The sequence below is a fragment of the Danio rerio genome, chromosome 8, assembly GCF_052040795.2.
Source record: "Danio rerio strain M-AB ecotype USA chromosome 8, GRCz13ab, whole genome shotgun sequence".
Classification (NCBI taxonomy): domain Eukaryota; kingdom Metazoa; phylum Chordata; class Actinopteri; order Cypriniformes; family Danionidae; genus Danio; species Danio rerio.
In genome coordinates this window covers 37,830,741-37,857,400 of record NC_141028.1, presented here as the reverse complement: position 1 = coordinate 37,857,400, position 26,660 = coordinate 37,830,741, and the positions used below count along the sequence as shown (strand labels likewise).

General features: G+C 35.0%; 1 protein-coding gene and 1 long non-coding RNA gene across 14 annotated transcripts in view; one reads left to right on the top strand and one right to left on the bottom strand.

The window, feature by feature from the left end:
* Positions 1-152: 152 nt before the first annotated feature.
* LOC100536964 (E3 ubiquitin-protein ligase RBBP6-like) lies at positions 153-26,660 on the bottom strand. 4 transcript variants are annotated; one of them, XM_087262697.1, is made up of 7 exons: positions 1,591-1,924; positions 1,301-1,397; positions 1,122-1,197; positions 887-975; positions 750-810; positions 508-647; positions 153-412 (listed from the first exon to the last, which is right to left on the bottom strand). In XM_087262697.1, exons 1-7 carry the CDS (start codon positions 1,748-1,750, stop codon positions 238-240), a joined length of 798 nt encoding a protein of 265 aa, XP_087118823.1. In that variant the 5' UTR covers positions 1,751-1,924; the 3' UTR covers positions 153-237. The 4 variants fall into 4 exon arrangements, with proteins under 4 accessions (XP_087118823.1, XP_088507192.1, NP_001373500.1 ...); XM_088651066.1 differs by lacking the exons at positions 1,301-1,397; positions 1,591-1,924 and adding an exon at positions 26,142-26,660 and having other exon boundaries at positions 1,122-1,222; NM_001386571.1 differs by lacking the exon at positions 750-810 and having other exon boundaries at positions 1,591-1,950.
* The window catches only part of LOC141375764 (uncharacterized), a 34,361-nt gene continuing 12,894 nt past the window's right edge, over positions 5,194-26,660 (top strand). The window contains exons 1-16 of one of the 10 annotated variants that reach the window (XR_015498160.1): positions 5,194-5,580; positions 5,678-5,718; positions 6,157-6,277; positions 10,620-10,676; positions 10,818-10,869; positions 12,861-12,915; positions 13,185-13,562; positions 14,224-14,251; positions 14,914-14,964; positions 15,620-15,670; positions 16,030-16,084; positions 17,491-17,545; positions 19,310-19,364; positions 21,299-21,353; positions 22,560-22,614; positions 23,366-23,462. This is a non-coding gene — a long non-coding RNA (uncharacterized LOC141375764). Of the gene's footprint in view, positions 5,581-5,677; positions 5,719-6,156; positions 6,278-10,619; positions 10,677-10,817; positions 10,870-12,860; positions 12,932-13,184; positions 13,563-14,223; positions 14,252-14,850; positions 14,965-15,619; positions 15,671-16,029; positions 16,085-17,490; positions 17,546-19,309; positions 19,365-21,298; positions 21,355-22,559; positions 22,619-23,365; positions 23,464-26,660 lie in introns of those variants that run through there. The other 9 variants (XR_015498159.1, XR_015498158.1, XR_015498166.1 and 6 more) reach the window with 9 other exon arrangements.

Here is a 26,660-nt window from a genome sequence, read left to right as displayed (position 1 = left end):
AGAAGAGTTTCTCTTTTCCTAAATTAAAGCAAAACTTCATGATATTGTGTTTATGAATTCATTCGTGTGTGTGTGTGTGTGTGTGTGTGTGTGTGTGTGTGTATGTGTGTGTTGCACTGCTGGAGTGAAGGTTAACCAGTCCACACAGTTCATGCGGCTATAATCTTTATTATCTTTTATTAATAAACTATGTACAATATTTACACGTCGGCTCCAGGTCTCTTGGATGAAGGTCTCTCAGCGACGTGGTCTCTTCTGGTCGCCGCGCGTCTCTGGTGAAGATGGGGAGCGGGACCGTTTCCCTCCGGCGTCCCGGACCGAAGATGCCGCACCTGCTGAGGACGAGGAGGGCAAAGGCTCGGTCTGGCAGGAGAAGGACGGCCTCTTTCTCTTCTCAGCAGCATAGGCCTCACTGAACAGATCGAGCGCAAACACACACAAGCAGACATCATGTGAGATTTGGACAAACACTAGAACATGCGGCTATGCCAAGTACAGTTTACTCACGCGTCTATGATGGGAATGACGTATCGGCCGCTGCCGTCTATCATGACTCCCTTTCGGTCTGGGTCGTCCACCTCCAACAGGAAGCTGCGGGGAATCCCTGTGCTCTTCCGGATGCGCTTGTGCGGCGCGGAGCGGCTGCCCTGTGAATTGAGGAGTGACAGTCAAACTCTGAGCAAACAATCTGACTGATGAGGACAAGAGCTCAAGTTCACAGCAACCGTGAGCTTGGAAAACCCAGTTACCACATTAGTGGGGCAGTGCCTAATGTGGTGTCCCGGGATCCCAAGCAGCCTCATGGCCTCACTAGTGAACATCAGAACCATGAGAATCAGCTCAGACATCTCTCACAAAGCAAACCTGTCAGTGTCTGAACGCTCACCTGCTGGAGTAGTAGCACAGGCTGGACTGGTACATCACCGCTTTCAGCTTGTCCTCCTCTGACGCCTTTGCCTCAGCCAGATTCTCAGTCTGTTTCACAGGCATTTGCACATTTGAATCTTTTTCACCCTCAACCCTTCAAACAATCTCAAATCTCCCTAAGAAGCTGAGTGCGTGTGCGTATATTGTGTGCTTTACATTGCGTTTTGCTATTGTGCTATTCATTTGTTCAATACCTTCAACAACTGCTCCAGTGAGAGGAGTGAAGGATCAGCTCTAGGTGAAGGTTCACGCCAGCGTCCAGCTTGATGTCTGCAAAACAAAGGAGCTTGTGTGACTAAAACACCAGGGACAGACCAGGAGTCTTCATATAACATCTAACAGAGGACGCGTGTGCTCATTTCACAGCACTTACCCAACAAATCTTCTGTTTGAGGACTTCAGTCCCGCCGCAGGGATCCGTCTGATGATGACCGACGTGTTTTTAGGGATGAGAGCATCATCTGTGTATTCTGACAGCAAAATAAAATCAGAATCAGCACATAATTATGGAGCACGGTATACTTTGAGAGCCATTAGCCTTTTAAAACAGCCAAAACATCCCTACATGTCAGCATCAGCACCACCTTACAGCTTCCAGAAGTGTCTGATGTAACGCATCTAATGTTAGCGTAGAACAGTTGAAGTGTCTTTTCCTCAACTCACCTTCATCAGTCTGGGCGTTGCTGATCTTCAGCTGGCAGAACTTCAGCCTCTTGCTCCTCATGATCTGCCGCTTCAGCTCCCCCGCGCTGATGTTGAGGCCTTCAAACTGGAGCGAGTCGTAGGTGAGTCGACTCTGGAACCTGTAGTGAACACAAGACATACTGAACACAAACACAAAGCACAGCGTAATAAAAAGGGTCAAACCTGAGTGATGGGAACAGCAGGCGATCAATCGACGTATCCAACGATCAATAATATCGATAATCTGGAAAAATTGTCACGGAGGACGCAGAGATCAGATGCCAATCGACACAGCGAGATTCAAACAACACCCACAGGACGGTTGTCATGGATGCTGATGATGAACACGTGACGCATGCGCTGTACAACTTCCGGCAATATTATCATTACTAATATTAATTTTATTGATAGTAGTAGTAAAATCATTGCGATAAGTATAATAAAATAAACAGCAGAACAGTTGGCCATCTCTGAATAATACACAGCGACGTTTCCCTGCACGAACGATTCAGGCCTTCGCCAAGAAGACTCGGGTGAGTCGATGATTCAGGGATTGATTCAACTGTCCGTTCATCCTATTGGCTTCTTTGGCTGAATGAATCGTTCAATGCTTTACTCAAATAAAGCGGCCTCTTGCTGCCACCTATTGGGGGTTTGCTTTTTTGTTTTCAAAAGTACTTTGACACTTTTTTAAAGGCACCTTTAAGTTCATTTTTGCACAAAAGCTCGTCTCTGTGCGTTCCAAATGGTTTGAAATTTCCTTAGCACATGGTTTTCTTGATGCGTTTGAAATTTTCAATGTAAATCCACTCGTACTTGCATTTGATCTTTATTATGCCTTAAAATCAAAACTATACTAAAGGTGTCTTATCCAAATGCAGATTTTCATTCAAAACGTTATGACAGAACCATATTACTTTACAGTGGCCCATGGATATATATATATATATATATATATATATATATATATATATATATATATATATATATATATGTGTGTGTGTGTGTGTTGCTTGTTTCTTATTTACCCATGCAGTGACTTTTAGGCATAAATACTATGTAGGCTTGCTAAAGGGTTGCATGAGAAATGTCATCATCATGAGAGCTTGACTTTTTTTTTGTCGCTGCCTTTAGTTGTGGTGAAATGAGATGCATCATGTCGTTTATCTGTTTGTGCAGTCTGTACCTTCATTTCTGAATCGTGTGGCATCGTACTTGAAGCCAAGTCATTTAGCCCAAGGCATAGTTGTCTTAGAATGAGTAGTTTGCTGATCAAATTCCACATTTTGATGAGGCAAAACACATCTTGGATGTTTTAATTACTATTTTAGGTGAAAAACAAAACAATGAGATTTGTGTAAAATCTAAAGTTAACCAAGTCCAGCCCGCCATCTTGTCCTGCCTCTCAGTTCTCTTAAGCCTTGGGCCGGCTCTGTGAAGTGGCCTCTTTTGGGCTCATCATTGAAGACCGGACGAGCTGCAACATTTCGTTCTGCCAGGTTCTGGGAGTAGATGAGCATGTCATCGCTCTAGACTATGGTCAACTTGTGAAGTTACTCATACACCTCCGCTCATGGCATATTACCATTAAAATGAAACTTTTCCAGCAGAATATGACGCTCTAAAAAAAAAAACTCCATCGGCACTGGTAACTATGAAAAACACGACTGAGCACTAATGGTACACTCAACAATTTACACTGACATTTGAAGGATCACCTGACATTAAAGACTGACGTAAGAACGCTGGAGGAACATCAAATTTTAACACGGAAGAGTTTTTTTTGTCTCTCTCAAATTAAAGCAATATTTCTTAATCTTGTTTTTTTTTTTTTTTTTTACTGTACAGTTGCCCCAGGTGTTTATCAGGTGTGATGCCTGCTCATCTGACCTTTGACCTCGGCACTCAACTGCTGCCAGTTTTCTTTCAATGCCATGAGATTTCTGAATTCTACATGCAGGAACCGATGCATTCCTTTTTTTTCCTTTTTTTTTTAAAACAAAACAGATATGGCAGACACGGCCAAACATTGAAACTTTGGAGGGCATTGAGGGGAAAAAAAAGCACAATATCATCAAGGGGAATAAAAGGTTTGATCAAAGCGTGCGTTTACACACGTTCATTTAAATATGGACAAAACCAACATTGGGTTATTTTTGTTATTAGATTTAAAATGCACGGACCCTATTTGACCCAGTGTTCATATATACATATGTTTTTATGAATGAATATTTTTGCATATAAAAGATAATAAAAGACTGACTAGACAGATTAGATAGTTTAATAGACAGATTGACACGTGTAGTCATTCGTTCCTGTGTATTTGATGACTAGCTTCCAGCAGTATCTGGCTGCAGACTTGCATGCAATCTGAGACACAAAGCACTCAGCGGAGCTAGTGAGGTCACTGTGAGAGGCGGGGTTAGGGGTGCACACTCACTGACAGCCTAGATTTAGCCTGGTTTTAACCAAGCCGTCTATTAGACTTTTAACCCTTATGTATTGTTCATATTGTTCAAGTGGCTGTTTTTGCCCCCAATGACCTCCATTATAACTAAACTTGTTTTAATTGCAAAGCCATGACACCAGATAGTAACTCATTCTTTATTGTTGGTGGTTTCCCTGTTGGGATGAGATAAAATGAGTCATTTTTACTTTTGATGGTCAGTTGGCACCTTTAAACACCCCAAAAAAATGCTTGCTGGGATGGTACCAAGAGGCTGTGCTCACTTCTGGACAGAGGGGGTGTAGACTTGCAGCTAGTGCCGATAAGTGGTGCAGACGCTGAGGCTGTTCTGTACGCGAGTGTTGAGGTTTTGAAACATCAGCTGACAACGTGTAGGTAGAGAGTAGCAGGTTCTGGGAGTAGATGAGCTTGTCACCGGTGTAGACTTTGACCGACTTGTGAAGTTACTCACAAGACCTCCGCTTATGGGACATTACCATTCAAATGAAACGTTTCCAGCAGAATATGACGCTTTAAAAAACTCCATCGGCACTGGTAACTATGAAAAACACGACTGAGCACTAATAGTGTACTCAACACTTTACACTGACATTTGAAGGATCACCTGACATTAAAGACTGAAGTAAGAACGCTGAAAAAAACCCATCAGATTTTAGCCCAGAAGAGTTTCTCTTTTCCTAAATTAAAGCAAAACTTCATAATATTGTGTTTATGAATTCATTCGTGTGTGTGTGTGTGTGTGTGTGTGTGTTGGCATATGTGGTTTATGGAACCAATTTTCAGGTTTACCCACCAGCATTATGAGACCATTTAGTTTATGAGACCATTTTTGGTGGTCTCATAAACTAAAAATTTAAGTGGATATTAAAAATGGTTTAAATTATGATTATTCATTACAATGACCTAAATGATAATTATAAGACTTGTTTCAAAAGTTTACATTGTTATTTGGTTATTATTACACTTGGTGTGCTTTTTATGACCTTTACAAATATGGTCTTGTAAACCATGATGTGTATGTGTGATCTTTGAACAGCGCCTCTGTAGGCGGAACTTGGTACTGCATTTCTATACACACTCGCGCCAAATCTTACACAATTTCGCGCCATACATTCAATCGCGGGAAAACGTCCCTCATGAAGACTGTGGACGTGACAGTCGCGCTTCAAGCAGTGAAACATCAAACAAATAAGTCATTTGTTTTTAATACTTTGTACATTATTTATTATTATATGTACTGTATTATTCCACTTGTTATTCAAAATAGCAAGTTTATTTATATATTTATATCCGGCGCGTACTGTTTTAGACAATAATAATTAGTGACTGGGAACAGAAGATGAGAACAAATAAACGTTAGAAATAGGTGTTTGTAATGGCAGCATCAGACGTAGTTCTTCAAAATGTGTATTTGCTAATAATAGCACGCGCTCGGCCTGTATCTGGCTCGGAAGCGCCGGTGTCGATTTCACCCAGAACCGGGCAGAGCTCACTCCTCCGCGGTAAACAATTCGCCGTCTGATTCCATGAGATGTAACGTTATGATAGATGCACTATGTAACTGTGATTTTTTTTCTACACATACTTTTATGTGAGAAGCAATGACCATTCGAATATGGTATAAATAACATGGTAACAAGGTATATTAAACATAAATATGACGTAGAAACAATTTACTAAACTTGAATTATTAAGCATGATTGAACAAAATGTTTGAATTTAGTAATGTAAATGTGTGGTTTTATTTTTTCTAATGTTTTTTTGTGATAAACTTGTGTTCAGTTAAACTGTACATTTGAATAAATGAACTTTTATTATGAAAAGAGGTTAACTTACCCAAGTTAAATAACTTTATTTGATCAAATTGTCAAAATAGTGCACTACTAACTTATATTTTGTTAAATGGTTTGAAATGTGATAACTGTATTATGAAATTTGATAACTATATTACTATTTTCTGTTTTGGTCTTCTTTAGAGAATTTTACACTACGTCACATATATTAATACTGCTTTGCATATGTGGTATTGTATTGATATTATAAACTGTGAAGTTTAACCTTATATAATATTTTAACAGTGAATGAATGGTGGTAAGAGTCAAAGCAGAGGATTAAATCCTTTGAAAGATGCTGCTCATCATGTGAGGTTGGGGAAGGATAAAGACATGCTTACGTGGAGGTACATCAGTGACATCAAAGGTACCAAAGTTTTGTACATGTTTTTTCTTACTGCAGGTAGTCCCCAGTTATTGTTTCATTATAAGCATAGTGTATAAAATGTTAAGATGCAAAAAGGAGTTTAATTTAACACAAAAAAATTAAGTCATGAATGATGATTTGATGACAAGACATTATAAATGTCAACAAATAACATTTAAATAATAATAATAATAAAAAGAAATGTCCTAATTGAAAACCACACTTTAAAATGTTAATGTTTAATTTAAGAGTCTAAAAAATGCTAATATTAATGATTTCCATATTAGTGAAAAGTTAAAACTATTAAAGATTGTACACTATCCAGGGCCTGATTAACCAATGGTTAATAACACACATTGATGGAATAAGCCATTTACACAAATTTTGTCAGACAAGTGATGTCTGACCGACAGAGACAACATAACTAAATAGCGCCAGTGGTGTAGCTTGTAATGCACAGCAACATGTTTTGACGCGATTGATCATCAACTCGAGTTCTAATATACCGTCTGCTGAACTTATTCTTATTTTTTTTCTCCCCATTGGATATCAGATGGGAAATACATTTATTTTTAGGAAACATTTAAAAAAAATTTAAAATAATGCAAATGTTAAATAAAGTCACAAGTGCCTCGTGTGTTTTGATGATGTTTATCTTATTTCTCTAAATAGGTATTTTAAATATATAATAAAGTTATTTTCAAATGTTAGCAACATCTTAATAGAATTCATTTGTATTTATTTATTTGTGACGTTAGTCACTAGGGGTGTAACGGATCACTGTTGATCCGTGATCGATACGGATCACAACCCACGGTTCGGAATGCGCGTGACCCGTAGATTAATAACTTTTTTTGAACTTGTAGGTTAATCCAACATTTATAACAATCGCAGAGAGATCGCCTCCCGTGTCATTCAAATTGCATGAATGAAAGCATTTTGGCTTCCCTGTAAAATATAATGATGACGTTGTGGGACCTACATAAATGCTTTTGGCTATTAAGGTGTTTTTTTGTCACTGTTTGTTTAGCCTGCATTAATGCATTCATTATGGTAAGAATAAAATCACTGTTTAATGAAACAAGATGCTGGTGAAAGCAACTACATTGTGTAACCAACAGATGGCGACAAACAAACATCAAAACTATGTAATTGAATAGGTTTTCAAATATAATACACCTACAGTATAATGAAACATGAAGTTTTATGTGTGAATTGTTGAATCATTAATTGAAGATAAATATATGTTGTGCAAGATTTCTATACATTTTGCATTATCAGCAACAGTAGCAAAGATCATATTTCATATTGAATACTTTTTTTAGCTGGTTATTTCCTGATTTTTATTTTTTATTAAAATTACAGGTTCTATTTTCTGTTTGTTAAAAGCAATGTTTTATGCAGTAACATTTTTGTATAAATGGAAAGCAAATTGTCTCCTCCCTTTTTTGCTGATCCAAAAAATGGTCCGATCCATAACTCAAAAAACGTAGAGTGATCCGAACTGCAGATTTTGGATCCGTTACACCACTATTAGTCGCCCTTTCCCAAACCCTGGTTAGCCTGTCGATTATCATTTGCCACAACTAGCGCTACTTCACCCATATTCTCCTACCTCATGGCTCTGTTGAAGAGCATTTAATAGGTTGCACATGTCTTAATAAAGGTTGCCTCCCTCTCTTTAAAAACATTTTTTTAGAAACTAGGCATTTCCTCTTAGCAAATAGTCAATATCATATATTAGGGGTGTAACGATACACTCAGCTCACGATACGATGTGTATCACGATATAGTGTTCACGATTCGATATGTATCACGATATTTGGAATAAAAATTGAAAATTTAACTGAAATGCAAATTTTACCAAGTAAACTATTTTTTATGTATTTCTTTTGTTTCAACTTGTTAAACTGAACCTTCTTTTAGAAAATATATTAAACAGGCCTGTCTCTGGAAAATAAAACAATTTAAAAACTTCTTAAAAAATATTATTGAAATGACAGAGACAAAATTAAGGAACAATTTAAGTAAAGGTGCAAAAAAATAAGCTTTCTATTCAATTGAATTTAACAGTGAGAGCTTAAGGCTTTGCTTGGTCACTTGCGTTTTTTGTGTGTGCAAAAAAAAATCTACATTTCCAGGTAATCAGCAATTCTATAAGATAATCCTGAACTTATGTGTATCTGTCTGAGAGGCTATCAAGTGTATCATGTTGACGTGCATTTTTGTGTACCTCTGTACTCAAATTTAGCTTTAAAGGGTTAGCTCGTCGTAATCATAACTCTAAAATCGATATGATTGTTTAAATAATGTGTACGTTTTCGGTTTCATTTACACTGCTAAGTGCTGTTCAAACTTCCCACGCTGCTCCTGAAAGATCACTCTGTTCCACAAACTGAATGTTGTTTACTACTTTATTAGTCACAACCTGCAGGTTCTGTTCACTGAAGCAGACGCGCGCGTATGGCAAGCCGTTTTAGCATTTAAACCTTTGTTCTGACTATCCATAAATATATGTAATTCATATTTAATTAAATTCATTTAGAGATATCTCTAATTATATTTTGACTAGTCGAATTATAATTATGACTAGTCAAAATATAATTAAAGATATCTCTAAATATATTTATGGATAGTCAGATCAAAGGTTTAAATGTTAAAACGGCTTGCCATACGCACGCGTCTATCATAGTCCGCCCTTTGTAGTAACAGCTCACGGTCAGCTCATGTCATGTGTGATTTTGCGGCCGCCAATACATCATATGAAGACAGAATGATATTTTAGGGTGAATTGTACCTTATAAATACAGTATGTGACTCTTTCAACACCATTAGGAGGTATCCCTGTCGCTGTGCAAAGTATGTAAATCACTGTGAAGACTTTAAAACTTAGGATGTGTGACCCAGTATGCGTGTCAAAAAGCGGACGAGTCTAAAGCAATTACTGTACAACCGAAATGTTGCCAGACGTCTGATTTTGAGAGGATGGGCCATCCTCTATTTCAACTCCACTCATCTTGGTTTGCTAACATTACTGCTGCTGCAATCTGAACTCACGTGCGACAGCAGGTGGAACGTAGCTCACGTGCAAACAGCTCAACTAATAAGAGAAAACGGACGTCATATCGTAATCATATCGTCATAACGCCACGATGCATATCGAGACATTTTTGCATCGCAATAAATCGTACAACGATAAATCGTTACACCCCTATCATATATTATTATTATCATTGTATTTAAATTGTCAGAAAATGTCACCATGTATAAAAAGCATGCAGATTTTTTCCTTTCCTTCTTTACTTTTTTTAACTAAACAGCATGCTTTAATTGGTGAAGTGCTTGTAAGTTTTGAAATAACCTGCACTGAATTGAGCGGACTGTAGTGTAGTATTTGCCGTAGATCAAAATGAGTGAACAAGTGGATTTGGCAATCACAAGAGAAAAAGAGGAGAGGGTGCATCTTTATTGAGGCATGTTTCATGTATTCACTCCTTCAAACAGACCCATGATGAGGAGAATGAGAGTATAGAAGACGTTATGGTAATGTTATGTGCAAGCTAGCATTAACCAGGTGGAGGATGCTAATGGCAGTGCAGACTGGATTCATCGTGTGTCTGAGGGCGTACTCGCACTGTACAGTTGCCATGAACCAGGCTGAAGCATGCTTTTCCCCCCTTCCGTCTCCCCCTACGGCCTGCACTCACATTGCATTCGTGCCTGGGCAGTCTTATGTCAACGAACGTGCTGTTCAGTAAGCGCTCTCGCAAAGCACAGTGGAGAATAGTAATAAATACCTTTTAAAATATATATTTTAGTACTGCTTCAGTTAACTTGAACAAGTGTACTTATACCATCAATTTTCATTTTCATAAGAAAATTTTCATTTTCTTAAAAAATAAGTTAAATCTTTGTAGACTATATATATATATATAATTTATTTAAAAAATGTGGGCAATATATTATAGATTTGTTTTGAAAAAAATGTATTCTATTCTTATTTTTTTTAATACAGACCTCTTGAGTTCTTAATCCGGGCCTGACACTATCAAATAGTAAAGTATTAGATAATTGTTTTGGGCCAGTTTCCTGTACAGTGTACTTTTTGTGCACTATTAAACCAACATAATGAATTTTTTCAATGATTTAGTTTCTTCTGTATCAGTTTTCACTGTCCAGAAAAGTTTGTGATGCATACTCTGTGGAGTCAGTGTTCATGTGTTGACAGAACTGTTTTTATTTGGCAGAGTTACAATTTTAATCTTGTATAAAAAAAAGTACCTTGTGTTTAATTTTAAAACATTGTTCTGCACGATATCACAACATACAATTGTAATTTTAGAGTGTGTCATGTGGAGGAGTTGACCTTCTCTCCTGTAACAAACATGAAAAAGCAAAGGTAGGGTATATTGGATTTTATTTTAAAAATTGGCATATTTTGAACCGTATGTAGTATTAAATATAATGTTTAATAATGTCTGTTTAGCACACACTTGAGTTGTTTTAGCTTTATTTTCTGTGTTTTGATTATGTTTTTCAGTCTCCTCATGAGCCATTATCTTTGAATTCTGAACAGAGTGAGCTTCAAAGAGGTTTGTCTATATAATTGTCTTTTAAATGTTGATCTGAAGAGATATTTTCTTATTGTTCCTGTATCTGTGCAGTTATTTTTATATAATAATACATTTAATATGGGTGTAGCGATACATTATTATATTGAGAATCGCAATATAACAATTCAAAGTTTTTTCTTTAGATTAGCCTCTATTCACACGGTGAGTATTATGTGTAACAGGGCTCGAAATTGCGACCATTTTGGTCGCATATGCGCCCGAAAATTAATCGATGCGACCTCATAATATATTTGGGCGCATTAGTGCGACCTGTTTTGATTTTTTTTTTAAAACGTGCTGAATCGCTCTTCCCTGCCGCTATATTGGTTCATATTAGCTGTCAATCACTCAAGGCTATCCACTGTTAGATGACAGGGAGGGAGCTTTTATGTCCACGGGAAATGCAAACGGCTAAAGTGTGAAAACGTAAAGCACACAGGTTTGCAAAGTGCAAACCCCACCTAAAGTTGAGGCGCAGATGAGAGCGATCATGACACGTGGTGAATATTGATCCGCCAGCTGAGATCAATCGAGTACGTGCTTTTCGGAGAAGGTGGTCGAATCTCCATGCGTTGCATTCACTGCGTGTTCAGCGCAAATGTCCGCTAAAAGTCAAATCTAATACTGTATCATCGCCAAAGAAGCTCGCCTTTACTAAGTTTACACTGAAACTGCGTCTCATAACAAACAGCGGTATTGCGCCGGTGTTCAACCTGCTCATAAATTGGGTCGGCTGACTCGCCTGCTTTTCCACAAACACAGAAAAATGAAGATCAGCTCAGACTGAACATTTAAATTGACACAAACTGAAACCAAAACTTTTAAATAGTGATAGAAGTGAGACTTTATTTACTTTCTTTTGCCTATTCTTTCATGAGATGTATATATTTTTTTTATTTAGTTACTGATGACTGTTTTGCAGCTTTCAGCCTTGAATTTAATATTTTATTATAATCTTTTGTTTGTTTTGCAGCTGAAATATTATTTATTAAACTGACATGCATATATATGCTGTTTAGCAGTACAAAATAAATATTTCTTACTGCAATGCTTCATTTTTGTTTGATGCAAACTATACATTTATTTTTCAGAAAGTAACAGACTTTTTATAGCAGATAACTTGCATTCAAGCACATTCAAGGCAGCATGATAATGACAAATGTAATTCATTGTTACTATTATTGTCATTTTCATCATCATTAATATTCTAGAATTTTAATACATACACATTTTGGAATTATTGCACACAAATATCAATGTCATCTCTAAATTTTTTGTGGTGCTCTTAAATTTTTTCTGGTGCTCCTCAATTTTTGAAGTTGGGAGCACCGGTGCTACCAAGTAAAAAAGTTAATTTCGAGCCCTGTGTAAGATTAAACGTTTACACAGTTGCAGTATAAACTACTGTTGTTAAATGATGAAAATAATGCAAGTTGAAATCTGATGATGACAAATGCCTGGTTATACCAGTGAAAATGATCTATTTGCATGTGGACCATAAGAGAGTGCAAGCATACATCTAACACTCATCTTCAGAATTTTGAATTTGTATTCTGATGTCATCTCTGTCCTGTGCATTAAAGACCAATTTAAAGTTTAACATGCCAGATCTATGCAAAATTGAGCATTTTAACCATTACTAGGCCTACATATTATAATAATATTGTTTTTTACCACATTTGAGAAATAACAAATATTACTAATATTTAAAGCTTTTTTTTTATAGCTTACAATATTGAGATATCAAGAGAAACAATGTCAAGTTTGCTGACCTATCAATAGGCTATTGTTTTAATATCTGTGTGTTTGCTCATGGTTTATGAGGACCAAGTATGTCTACTGAATGTGACTTAGCAGTAGGCTATTGTTTTGTTAAATCTGTTTATTCATGGTTTATGAGGACATGGTTTGTTATGCGAGACTTAAAGCTTTTAATGTTTTCTTCATCTTTCTTTGCTTCTCTCTTTCAGCGCCTCCATGAGCCTGTGGCTTTAACCAACACAAACAGAGCTGTCTTCTACAGAGGTTTGTTAATTATTTTGTCATGCTAATTTGACACTCCTTAAAGGGATAGTTCATCCAAAAAGTGCAATTGTCTCATTATTTGATCCCCCTTTACTTGTCTCAAACCATTATTGGGATATTTCTTCTGTTAAAGACAAAAGAAGATACTTAGAAAAAATATGGAAACCTGTAACCATAGACTTCCATATTATTTGTGTTTTCTGTTGTGGAAGTCAATGATTGCAGGTTTTCTTCTTCCATCAAAATATCTTGTTTTTGTTGTTTAACAGAAGTAATAAACCCTTAAAGGTTTGGAACACTTGAGGGTAAATTAATAGTGAGTAAATATAAATTTTTGTGTGAATCATCCCTTTAAGTGCTAAAATGACAGTTTCATATTTCTACTACATTCAACGTAGCAGTCCTGTGTGTTTAGTCATGGTTTATGAGGACCAAGTATGTCTATTTTATGTGAGTTAGCAGCAAGCTATTGTTATATCAAATATGTGTGTTTACTCATAGTTTATGAGGACATGATTGGTTATGGAAGACTTGAAGCTTTCAGTAAGTGAATGTCATGTTTTCTTCATCTTTCTTTGCTTCTCTCTTTCGGTACCTCCATGAGCCCGTCGCTTGGACAAACACAAACAGAGTTGTTTTCTACAGAGGTTTGTTAATTCTTTTGTCAAGCTATTTTGACACTCCTTAAAGGCATAGTTCACCCAAAAATGAACATTTACTCACTATTAATTTACCCTCAAGTGTTTCAAACCTTTATGGGTTTCTTTTTTTCTGTTTAATAAAACAAATGAGATACTTTGAAAAAAGATGGAAACATGTATCCATTGACTTACATAATAGAAAACACAAATAATATGAAAGTCAATGGTTACAGGTTTCCATCGTTTTTCAAAGTATCTTCTTTTGTGTTTAACAGAAAAAAGAAACCCTTAAAGGTTTGGAACACTTGAGGGTAAATTAATAGTGAGTAAATGTTAATTTTTGTGTGAATCATCCCTTTAAGTGCTAAAATGACAGTTACATATTTCTGCTAAATGCAGTGTAGCAGTCCTGTGTGATTAGTCATGGTTTATGAGGACCAAGTATGTCTATTAGATGTGACTTAGCAGTAGGATATTGTTTTAATAAATCTGTGTGTTTACTCATGGTTTATGAGGACACAGTATGTGTAGGTTTACATGGTGCTAGCAGTAGACTATTATAACATGTGTTTCTTCATGGTTTATGAGGGCATTTTTTGTTATGCGAGACTTCAAACAGTTAGTAAACAAATGTTACATTTTCTTTATCTTTGTTTCTCTCTTTCAGTACCTCTATGAGCTCGTCACTTTGAGAGGTTTGTTAATTATTTTGTCAAACTATTTTGACACTTTTTAAAAGGATAGTTCTCCCAAAAAGTACAATTGTGTCATCATTTGCTCACCCTTTAATTGTCTCAAACCTTTTTGGGGTTATTTATTCTGTTAAAGACAAAAGAAAATACTTACAAATAATATGGGAGTGAATGATTACAGGTTTCCATCTTTTCTTGTTTTCTACCATGAAAGTCAATGATTGCAGATTTTCTTCCACCAAATGTCTTGTTTTTGTTTTTTATCAGAAGAAATAAACACGTAAAGGTTTGGAACCCTTGAGGGTAAATTGTTAGTGAGTAAATGTTCGTTTTTGGGTGAATCATCCCTTTAAGTGCTAAAATAACAGTTTCATATTTCTGCTAAATGCAGTGTAGCAGTCCTGTGTGTTTTGTCATGGTTTATGAGGACCAAGTATGTCTATTGGATGTGACTTAGCAGTAGGATATTGTTTTAATAAATCTGTGTGTTTACTCATGGTTTATGAGGACACTGTATGTAGAATGCAATGTTAGCAGTAGACTATTGTTTTATAACGTGTGTGTTTCTTCATGGTTTATGAGGACATGATTGGTTAAACAAGACTTAAAGCTTTCAGTAAGCGAATCTCATGTTTTCTTCATCTTTCTTTACTTTTCTTTTTCAGCACCTCCATAAGCCAGTCGCTTTGACAAACACAGAGTTGTCTTCTACAGAGGTTTGTTAATTCTTTTGTCAAGCTATTTTGATACTTCTTGAAAGGATAGTTTTACCCAAAAATGAACATTTACTCACTATTAGTTTACCCTCAAGTGTTCCAAACCTTTATGGTTTTCTTTTTTCTGTTTAACAAAACAAATAAGATACTTTGAAATAAGATAGAAACCTCTAACCATTGACTTCCATAGTAGTAAAAAACAAGTAATATAAAAGTCAATGGTTACAGGTTTCCATCGTTTTTCAAAGTATGTTTTGTTTTTAACAAAAGAAATAAACCCTTAAAGGTTTGGAACACTCGAGGGTAAATTAATAGTGAGTAAATGTTAATTTTTAGGTGAACCATCCCTTTAAGTGCTAAAATGACAGTTTCCTATTTCTGCTAAATGCAGGTTAGCAGTCCTGTGTGTTTAGTCATGGTTTATGAGGACCAAGTATGTCTATTAGATGTGACTTAGCAGTAGACTATTGTTTTATTAAATCTGTGTGTTTCTTCATGGTTCATAAGGACACAGTATGTGTAGGTTGACATAGTGCTAGCAGTAGACAATTATAACGTGTGTTTCTTCGTAATTTGTAAGGGCATGATTTGTTATGCGTGACTTAAAGTAATTTAACAATGTTAAAAAAATCTCATCTTTGCTTCTCTTTTTCAGTACCTCCCTAAGCCCGTCACTTTGACCAACACAGAGTTGTTTTCTACAGAGGTTTGTTTATTCTTTTGTCATGTTATTTTGACACTCCTTAAAGGGATAGTTCACCCAACAGTACAATTGTGTCCTCATTTGCCTACCCTTTACTTGTTTCTTTATTTGTTCTGTTAAAGACAAAACAAAATACTTTTAAAAAGATGTAAACCTGTAATTCATAGTAAGTAAATGTTCATTTTTGGGTGAACCATCCCTTTAAGTGCTAAAATGACAGTTTCTTAATTAGACTAAATGCAGTGTAGCAATCCTGTGTGTTTAGTCATGGTTTATGAGGACATGATTGGTTTTGTGAGACTTAAAGCTTTCAGTAAGCGAATGTCATGTTTCCTTCATCTTTCTTTGCTTCTCTCTTTCAGTACCTCCATGACCCAGTCACTTTGTCAAACACAAACAAAGCTGTCTTCTACAGAGGTTAGTTAATTCTTTTGTAATGCTATTTTGACACTCCTTAAAGGGATAGTTCACCCAAACAGTACAATTGTGTCATCATTTGCTCACCCTTTACTTGTTTTAAATCTTTATGGGTTTATTTTTTCTGTTGAACACAAAAGAAGATACTTTGAAAAAAGATGGAAACTTGTAACCATTGACTTCCATATTATTTGTGTTTTCTATTATGGAAGTCATTAGCCCCTTTCACACAGTGATACCGGTAAATATCTGGAAAATTTCCGGAAAGACTTTACCGGTATATTCAAAAAAGCGCTGTTCACACAGGCGAGGACGTTACGGAAATTTTCCGGAAAAGAGCATTCACACATCCATTCCAAAATACCGGTAAATTCTGACAACATTCACCACAAATGAGCTTTAAACGGCTGCGCTTGTATTTGTAAACATTTGACTAAATTACAAACTCTGTGGATGATCAATATTGTGAACAACTTTCGCAGGATCACTTTCGCATGTCGAGATGTTCATAATATGTGCATGTGCAAAGCTTGAAGGTAAACAAACAACGGCTTATCATAAGCATCTCATCGATGATTATTTACACAGTTATCATTAAGAAGAACATATAAACGTGATCTGACTAACTTCTAGCAGCTAAATGTGTCTGGAAAAATATTCAAAGGCTTTTATCCTCACAAACCGCGCGGACGTAAATGCGTCTGACTGTTGTGATTGGCTAAAGCAGACGTCTCACGTCAGCACGTTCTAGACGTGCACGCGCTTATTACGGGAATCTTCCTTTTGCATTCACACAGCGCAGCATTCCGGCACATTGCCGGTAATGTTACAACTTCTCTTTCCGGAAAATAGCCAGAACGAATTTACCGGTATTTTCAAAAAGGACCTGTTCACACATACAACCTTTCCGGAAAATTGCCGGCAATTTTCCGGAAAGGTCTGTATGTGTGAAAGGGGCTATTGATTGCAGGTTTTCTTCTTCCATCATAATATCTTGTTTTTGTTGTTTATCAGAAGAAATAAGCATATAAAAGTTTGGAACACTTGAGGGTAAATTCATAGTGAGTAAATGTTCATTTTTGAGTGAACCATCCCTTTAAATGCTAAAATTACAGTTTCCTTTTTCAGCTAAATGCAATGTAGCGGTCCTGTGTGTTTAGTCATGGTTTATGAAGACACAGTATGTCTATTTAATGTGACTTAGCAGTAGGATGTTGTTTTATGGAAACTGCGTGTTTCTTCATGGTTTATGAGGACACAGTATGTGTAGTTTTACATGGTGCTAGCAGTAGACTATTATAACGTGTGTTTCTTCATGGTTTATGAGGGCATGGTTTGTTGTGCAAAACTTAAAACAGTAAGTAAACGAATGGTAAATTTTCTTTATCTTTGCTTCTCTCTTTCAGTACCTTCATGAGTCCGTCACTTTGACAAACACAAACAGAGTTGTCTTCTACAGAGGTTTGTTAATTCTTTTGTAATGCTATTTTGACACTCCCTAAATGGATAGTTCACCCAAACGGTACAAATGTGTCATTATTTGCTTACATTTTACTTGTTTCAAACCATTTTGGGTTATTTCTTCTGTTAAAGACAAAAGAAAGTACTTTAAAAAAAGATGTAAACCTGTAACCATAGACTTCCATAGTAGAAAACACAAATAATATGAAAGTCAATATTCATTGGTTTTCAAAGTATCTTTTGTGTTTAATAGAAGAAATAAACCCATAAAGGTTTGGAACACGTGAGGGTAAATTAATAGAGTAAATGTTAATTTTTGGATGAACTACCCCTTTAAGTGCTAAAATAACAGTTTCCTATCACTGCTAAATGCAGTGTAGCAGTCCTGCGTGTTTAGTCATGGTTTATAAGGACCAAGTATGTCTATTAGATGTGACTTAGCAGTAGACTATTGTTTTATTAAATCTGTGTATTTCTTCAGGGTTCATGAGGACATGATTGGTTATGCGAGCCTTAAAGCTTTCAGTAGTTTTCTTCATCTTTCTTTGCTTCTCGCTTTTAGTACCTATATGAGCCTGTCACTTTGACAAACACAAAGACTTGTCTTCTACAGAGGTTTTTGTAATTGTTTTGTCAAGCTATTTTGGTACTTTAAACCAATCATGTCCTCATAAACCATGAAGAAGCACACATTATAAAACAACAGTCTTCTGTTAACATTGTAAAACTACACATACTGTGTCCTCATAAACCATGAAGAAACACAGATTTAATAAAAAAAACATTGTACTGCTAAGTCACATCCAATAGTCATACTTGGTCCTCATAAACCATGACTAAACACACAGGACTGCTACACTGCATTTAGCAGAAATAGGAAACTGTAATTTTAGCACTTAAAGGGATGATTCACCCAAAAATTAACATTTACTCACCATTAATTTACCCTCAAGTGTTCCAAACCTTTATGGGTTTCTTTTTTTCTGTTTGACAAAACAAATAAGATACTTTGAAAAAAGATGGATACCTCTAACCATTGACTTTCATATTATTTTTGATTTCTATTATGGAAGTCATTGATTGCAGGTTTTCTTCTTCTGTCAAAATATCTAGTTTGTTTGTAGGTTTGGAACACTTGAGGGTAAATTAATAGTGAGTAAATGTTCATTTTTGGGTGATCAATCTCTCTGAGTGTTAAAATGACAGTTTCCTATTTTTACTAAATGCAATTTAGCAGTCCTGTGTGTTTAGTCAGGGTTTATGAGGACCAAGTATGTCTATTGGATGTGAGTTAGCAACAGGCTATTGTTTTATTAAATCTGTGTGTTTACTCATGGTTTATGAGGACACAGTATGTGTAAGTTTACATAGTGCTAGCAGTTGACTTATAACTTGTTTCTTCATGGTTTATAAGGGCATGGTTTGTTATGCGTGACTTAAAAAGTCCCTTCAAGTGCTAAAATTACAGTTTCCTATTTCTGCTAAATGCAGTGTAGCAGTCCTGTGTGTTTAGTCATGGTTTACGAGGACCAAGTATGTCTATTGAATGTGACTTAGCAGTAGACTATTGTTTTATTAAATCTGTGTGTTTCTTCATGGTTCATGAGGACACAGTATGTGTAGGTTTACAATGTTACCAGTAGACTTATTTCATAACGTTTGTTTCTTCATGGTTTATGAGGACATGATTGGTTTTGTGAGACTTAAAGCTTTCAGTAAGCGAATGTCATGTTTTCTTCATCTTTCTTTACTTCTCTCCTTCAGCACCTCCATAAGCCAGTCGCTTTGTCAAACACAAACAGAGTTGTCTTCTACAGAGGTTTGTTAATTATTTTGTCAAGCTATTTTGACGCTCCTTAAAGGGCTAGTTCACCCAAAAGTACAATTGTGTCATCATTTGCTCACCATTTGCTTGTTTTAAATTTTTATGGGTTTATTTTTTCTGTTAAACACAAAAGAAGATACTTTGAAATAAGGTGGAAACCTGTAACCATTGACTTCCATATTTTTTGTGTTTTCTATTGTGGAAGTCAATGATTGCAGGTTTTCTTCTTCAATCAAAATATCTTGTTTTGTTTTTTATCAGAAGAAATAAACCCTTAAAGGTTTGGAACACTTGAGGGTAAATTCATAGTAAGGAAATTTTTGGGTGAACCATCACTTTAAGTGCTAAAATGACAGTTTCCTATTTTTACTAAATGCAGGTTAGCAGTCCTTTGAGTTTAGTCATGGTTTATGAGGACCAAGTATGTCTATTGGATGTGACTTACCAGCAGGCTATTGTTTTATTAAATCTGTGTGTTTCTTCATGGTTTATAAGGACATGATTGGTTTGCGAGACATAAAGCTTTCATTAAGCCAATGACATGTCTTCTCAGGGCTCGAAATTAACTTTTTTACTTGGTAGCACCGGTGCTCCCAACTTCAAATATTTAGGAGCACCAAAAAATTTTTAGGAGCACCAGAAAAAATTTAGGAGCACCCACCAAAAATGAATGAGCACCGCTGCAAATTGTTTTTTAAGGGATTTATTGTATTTTAAAACAACATTAATAGGACTAACAAAAACCAGAAACAACTATCTAACTAATGCTGCGAAGACATTGATATTTGTGTGCAATAATTCCAAAATGAATGTCTAATAATTAGGCCATAGAATATTAATGATGATGAAAATGACAATAATAGTAACAATGAATTCCATTTCTCATTATGATACTGCCTTGAATGTGCATGAATGTAGGTTATCTGCTATTAAAAGTCTGTTACTTTATGAAAAATAATTGTATAGTTTGCATCAAACAAAAATGAAGCATTGCAGTAAGAAATATTAATTTTGTACTGCTGTTTTTATATGCATGTCAATTTAATAAATAATATTTCTGCTACAAAACAAACAAAAGATTATAATAAATCATTCAATTCAATGATGAAAGCTGCAAAGCAGTCATCAGTAAATAAATAAAAAAATAATATATACCTTAAAAAAGAATAGACAAAAGAAAGAAAGTAAAGTCTCGCTTCTATCACTCTTTTAAAGTTTTGGTTTCAGTTTGTGTCAATTTAAAGGTTCAGTCTGAGATGATCTTCATTTTTCTGTGTTTGTGGAAAAGCAGGCGAGTCAGCCGACCCAATTAATAAGTAGGCAGCGCAAGATTCTTGCGCTAACCATCGGCGCAAATCCGGTCTTTGTTATGAGCCGCAGTTTCAGTGTAAACTTAGTAAAGGCGAGCTTCTTTGGCGATGATATGTACAGTATTAGATTTGACTTTCAGCGGACATTTGCGCTGAACACGCAGTGAAAGCGACGCATGGAGATTCGGGCACCTTCTCCAAGAAGCGCGTACTCGATTGATCACAGCTGGCGGATCATTATTCACCACGTGACGTGTCATGATCGCTTTCATCTGCGCCTCAACTTAGGTGGGGTTTTCAAACTTGTGAGCTTTAAGTTTTTACTCTTCAGCCGTTTGCATTTCCTGTGGTCATAAAAGCTCCTTCCCTGTCATCTGACAGCGCAATACCTTGAGTGAATGACAGCTAATATGAACCAATATAGAGGCAGGGAAGAGCGATTCAGCATGTTTTTAGAAAAAACCAAAACAGGTCGCACTACAACCATTATCTGCAGTCGCACTAATGCGCCCAAATATATTATGAGGTCGCATAGATTAATTTTCGGGCGCATATGCGACCAAAATGGTCGCAATTTCGAGCCCTGCTTCTTAATCTTTCTGTGCTTCTTTCTTTCAGTATCTCAATGAGCTCGTCACTTTGACAAACACAAACAGAGCTGTCTTCTACAGAGGTTTGTTAATTTTTTGTCAAGCTATTTTGACAGTCGTTAAAGGGATAGTTTACCCAAAAATGACAATTGTTTCATCATTTGCTCATCCTTTACTTGTTCTAAACCTTATGGGTTTAATTCTTCTGTTAAAGACAAAAGAAAATACTTTTTAAAAAAAAGATGGAAACCTGTAACCATAGATTTCCATAATAGAAAATACCAATAATATGAAAGTCAATGGTTACAGGTTTTCATCAGTTTTCAAAGTATCTTTTGTGTTTAACAGAAGAAATAAACCCATAAAAGTTTGGAACACTTGAGGGTAAATTAATAGTAAGTAAATGTTAATTTTTGGGTGAACCATCACTTTAAGTGCAAAATTGACAGTTTCCTATTTTTACTAAATGCAGGTTAGCAGTCCTGTATGTTTAGTCATGGTTTATGAGAACTAAGTATGTCTATTGGATGTGACTTAGCAGTAGGTTGTTGTTTTATTAAATCTGTGTGTTTCTTCATGGTATATGAGGACACAGTATGTGTAGGTTTACAATGGTTTACATAGTGCTAGCAGTAGACTATTATAACATGTTTCTTCATGGTTTATGAGGGCAGAGTAAAGGAGTACACCCAAAAACGACAATTGTGTCATCATTTGCTCACCCTTTACTTGTTTTAAATCTTTATGGGTTTATTTTTCTGTTAAACACAAAAGAAGATGGAAACCTGTAACCATTGACTTTCATATTTTTTGTGTTTTCTATTATGAAAGTCAATGATTGCAGGTTTTCTTCTTCCATCAAAATATCTTGTTTTTGTTGTTTATCAGAAGAAATAAACCCTTAAAGGGTTGGAATGCTTTGGGGTATATTAATAGCAAGTACATTTTCATTTTTGGATGAACCATCCTTTTAAGTGCTAAAGTAACAGTTTCCTATTTCTGCTAAATGCAGGTTAGCAGTCCTGTGTGTTTATTCATGGTTTATGAGGACCAAGTATGTCTATTGGATGTGACTTAGCAGTAGACTATTGTTTTATTAAATCTGTGTGTTTCTTCATGGTTCATGAGGACACAGTATGTGTAGGTTTACAATGTTACCAGTAGACTGTTATTTTATAACGTGTGTGTTTCTTCATGGTTTATGAGGACATGATTGGTTTTGCAAGACTTAAAGCTTTCAGTAAGTGAATTTCATGTTTTCTTCATCTTTCTTTACTTCTCTCTTTCAGCACCTCTATAAGTCAGTCACTTTGACAAACACAAACAGAGCTGTCTTCTACAGAGGTTTGTTAATTCTTTTGTAATGCTATTTTGACACTCCTTAAAAGGATAGTTCACCCAAAAATGACAATTTTGTCATCATTTGCTCATCCTTCACTTCCTTCAATCTGTGTTTCTTCATGGTTTATGAGGACACAGTATGTGTAGGTTTACATGGTGCTAGCAGTAGACTATTATAACATGTGTTTCTTCATGGTTTATGAGGGCATGGTTTGTTATGCGAGACTTTAAAAGTAAGTAAACGAATGTTGAATTTTCTTTATCTTTGCTTTTCTGTTTCAGTACCTCCATGAGCCAGTCGCTTTGACCAACACAGAGTTGTTTTTTACAGAGGTTTGTTAATTCTTTTGTCAAGAATTAACAAACCTCTGTAGAAAACAACTCTGTGACTGGCTCATACCCAAAAATGACAAATGTGTCATCATTTGCACACCCTTTATGGGTTTATTTTTTCTGTTAAACACAAAAGAAGATGGAAGATGAAAACCTGTACTCATTGACTTCCATATTTTTGGTGTTTTTATTTTGGAAGTCAATGATTGCAGGTTTTCTTCTTCCATCAAAATACCTTGTTTTTCGTTTAACAGAAAAAATAAACTTGTAAAGTAGAAAAGTCCAATAGTAGGAAAAATAATAACATGGAAGTCAGTGAGTGCACGTTTTAATTTATTAAGAAAATAAACTAATAATAATTAAAATAATTAAATAATTTAAATAAGTGAATAATAATGTCTCTCTCACTTTTTCCCTTCAGGAAATAACAGGTGAATCTTGACAGAAATCCAGGAAGCCAGACAGTGATGGTGGTGATGTTAAGAATTTCTGTCAATAACAATGCAGGAAGAAACTAAGTAACTAAAATTACTTTAAAAATAATGTGCATTTTAGGCCTTTTTTATTTTAAGCAAATTTTAAGCATGATCTAAAGGGTTGAGTTTATTTTCTTAATGAGTTATAGGTGTATTTTGAGAATAAACCAATCAGAGTCTCATCTCCCATTCCCTTTAATAGCCTTGCATCGTGCCATAAGCGCATTTGCTATTTACATGACGTAAAGTAAGTTTAAGTGGAAAAACTGAGCATTTCACAAGCAAACAGTTAACAGTTATTTTTAACAGAAAACTGTTAAACAGAGCATCTACCGCGCGAGAATGAGAGATAAATGATCTACTTTCACTTTCGCTCTTGGTGGATAGGAAAATCTTTACGCACAGACATCAGTTAGCCTAATAATAATAATTAGTTGCGTTTGTTAAGCGCAAGTATTTGTTTCAAAACTATTTCTAAATGCAGTTCTAATTTTCAGCAAATGAATAAATGAACAATAATAACTAAGTGTTGTCATAAACCTGAGTTATATCCTAAAAAACATGTTGCCCGCATATGGTCTAAAACCTGCAGGTGGGCAAATCTAAGCTTTTTTTTAATAAAACAAATATAAATATGGATATAATAATTATTACTGCTAATAATAACATACAAAAGCAAATTGTTATGAATAAAAACTATTGCGTCGTAGAGTGATAAACAGTGTTTGTTATTTTAAAGTGATAGGACTAAGATGGTCAATAAATAAGCTTTTTATTTACCTATTAATTCACAGTTTTAATTTACATTTTGTTGATTATATTTTACTCTTACTTTTACCTATTAAAAATCTTATTTTTTTCTTATTATTACTCTTATTTTACTTTTATTATATTTATATTTTACTATTATGTTATTTTGTCTCAATTACTGTACATTAATAGCAAATTAATATTTAAGTAGGCCTAATTATTTATTTAAAAACATTACCAGCGAAATACTGAGAAACGGTCTGGCGCTATTTTTATATACAGGCCTATCATAATTTTAAAGAAAGCTGCAAGGTGTGCTACATTATTTTAAATTATTTTTTCTGTCTGTTACTTGAAGTTCAGTGCGTGTGCCTGTGCGCTGAGAGACAAGGCAATATTGACAAAATATTGAATTTTGTTTTTTATATTGCATTGCATTAATTTGGAGAGATGTTTTATAGTTTATACAGGCCTAAAATAAACGCTTTGGTACAGAGTTATTATTTTAAAACAAACCTGTGTTTGTAATGATAGATGTAGGTGTCACAAAATACTTTTTAAATCAGTGTTTTTATTAATATGATTATTATTTATTGTGGACAACACTTAATAAATACTGAAATGTCCTTAATACACACCTTATTTTTTTATCAATTACAGTGCTTCCCGCTAGGGCTGCTCTATTATGGGAAAAATCATAATCACGATTTTTTTGGTCATTATTTTAATCACAATTATTCAAAATGATTATCAGTTCAAGTCAAAATTATTAGGGCTCCTGTGAAATTATTATTATTATTTTTTATAAATATTTCCCAAATGATGTTTAACAGATTCAGGAATTTTTCACAGTATTTCCTATAATATTTTTTCCTTTGGAGGAAGTCTTATTTGTTTTATTTCAGCTAAAATAAAAGCAGGTTTAAATATTTTGAAATCTATTTTATGGTCAATATTAATAGCTCCCTTAAGCAAAATAGTTTTTGATGGTCAGCAGAAGAAATTACTGGTATACAATGACTTGCCCAATTATCCTAATTAAGCCTTTGAATCGTACTTTAATCTGAATGCTTGTATTTTGAAAAATATCTAGTAAAATATGTGCTGTCATCATAACAAAGATGAATGAAATCAGTTATAAAAAATTAGTTATTAAAACTATTATGTTTAGAAATGGGTTAAAAAAAATCTTCTTTCCATTAATCAGAAATTGGGGGGGGAAAGTAGGGCTAATAATTTAGATTTCAACTGTATTCATTTATTTTCCTCCCTGCAAAGGAAAGGGAAATATGTACAATAGAATAAAAATATGAAACAAACTGTGCTTTAAGCATCTTCACTGTAAAAAAAAAAAAACTTTGATTATAGCTACTAAAGTCCTTCAGACAAGAACAGTGAGGGATTGTCTTCTTTTGTTGTTTGATTAATGGTAAAAACAGTCGGCAGCAGGAATATCACGCACTTTCACTTTAAGAGCAGTACGGTTCTGATTTATGGTTTCTCTTTCACATGTCTTTTGATTCTCAACTAGTTTGTTTATTACTTAAATGAGAGTTAATATGAATAATCACTGAACATCGCGTTTTGATACCTATTTGACCATTAAAATGCTCACATTAAGATAACTTTAGATGTGTGTGCTTTGCTCTGAGCACACAGTGTGCGAATATGTGTGTGCCGCATACACAAACCATGCGGTCTCATTCATGCTTTTAAAACATGAATGATTCGAATGTACATCAATGAATGATGCACATGCCGTGCTGCAAAATTACAATGCATGCTTTTAGTAATATTCACGTGAAACTGAGCTTTGCAGAGCAACAAATGTGTACAACTGAAAAGAGGACGATATATGATGCAACAATCGTTTTATCTCGATTAATGATTTTCATATTCGTTTGAAGCCATAATCAAAATCGAATTTTCGATTAATTGCATAGCCCTACTTCCCGTATGTTTATAATATACTTGCGAGGGTAGCAGGCCCGGCGCCAGGATATCATAACTGAGGAGGCATTTTAATCCCATGACTAATTTTGGTCCCTCTTGTTCCTTTCATTTAGGCTATTTATTCACATTAATTATTACTTTGCATTACTGCCTAAGTTACTGACTCAAGGCAGTAATATACTTTTTTATAGTAATAATGATATGCAGTTTTGCTATTATTGATTTTATACCATTTATCAACGCAGACAGATCATGGTTCATTGCCAAACGAGTGCTTTATATCAAATATTATTATCCTTATATGGGCCTATAATAGGCCTATAAAGGTTTAAAGTTTTAGGTAAAGACGTCAAACTATGCCCATACATGCAAGCTAATCCACGGTTAGACTATTCTATAACCGGTAAATAAATATAGTAAAATCAGCATTACTGAATCACGCTTCACAAAACCTTAACCAACCAAAATCAGTGTTAGGAAAAAGTTAAATGTTACAATCAAATGTCATTAAAAAAAATTTATTAAGTTACATTTTAA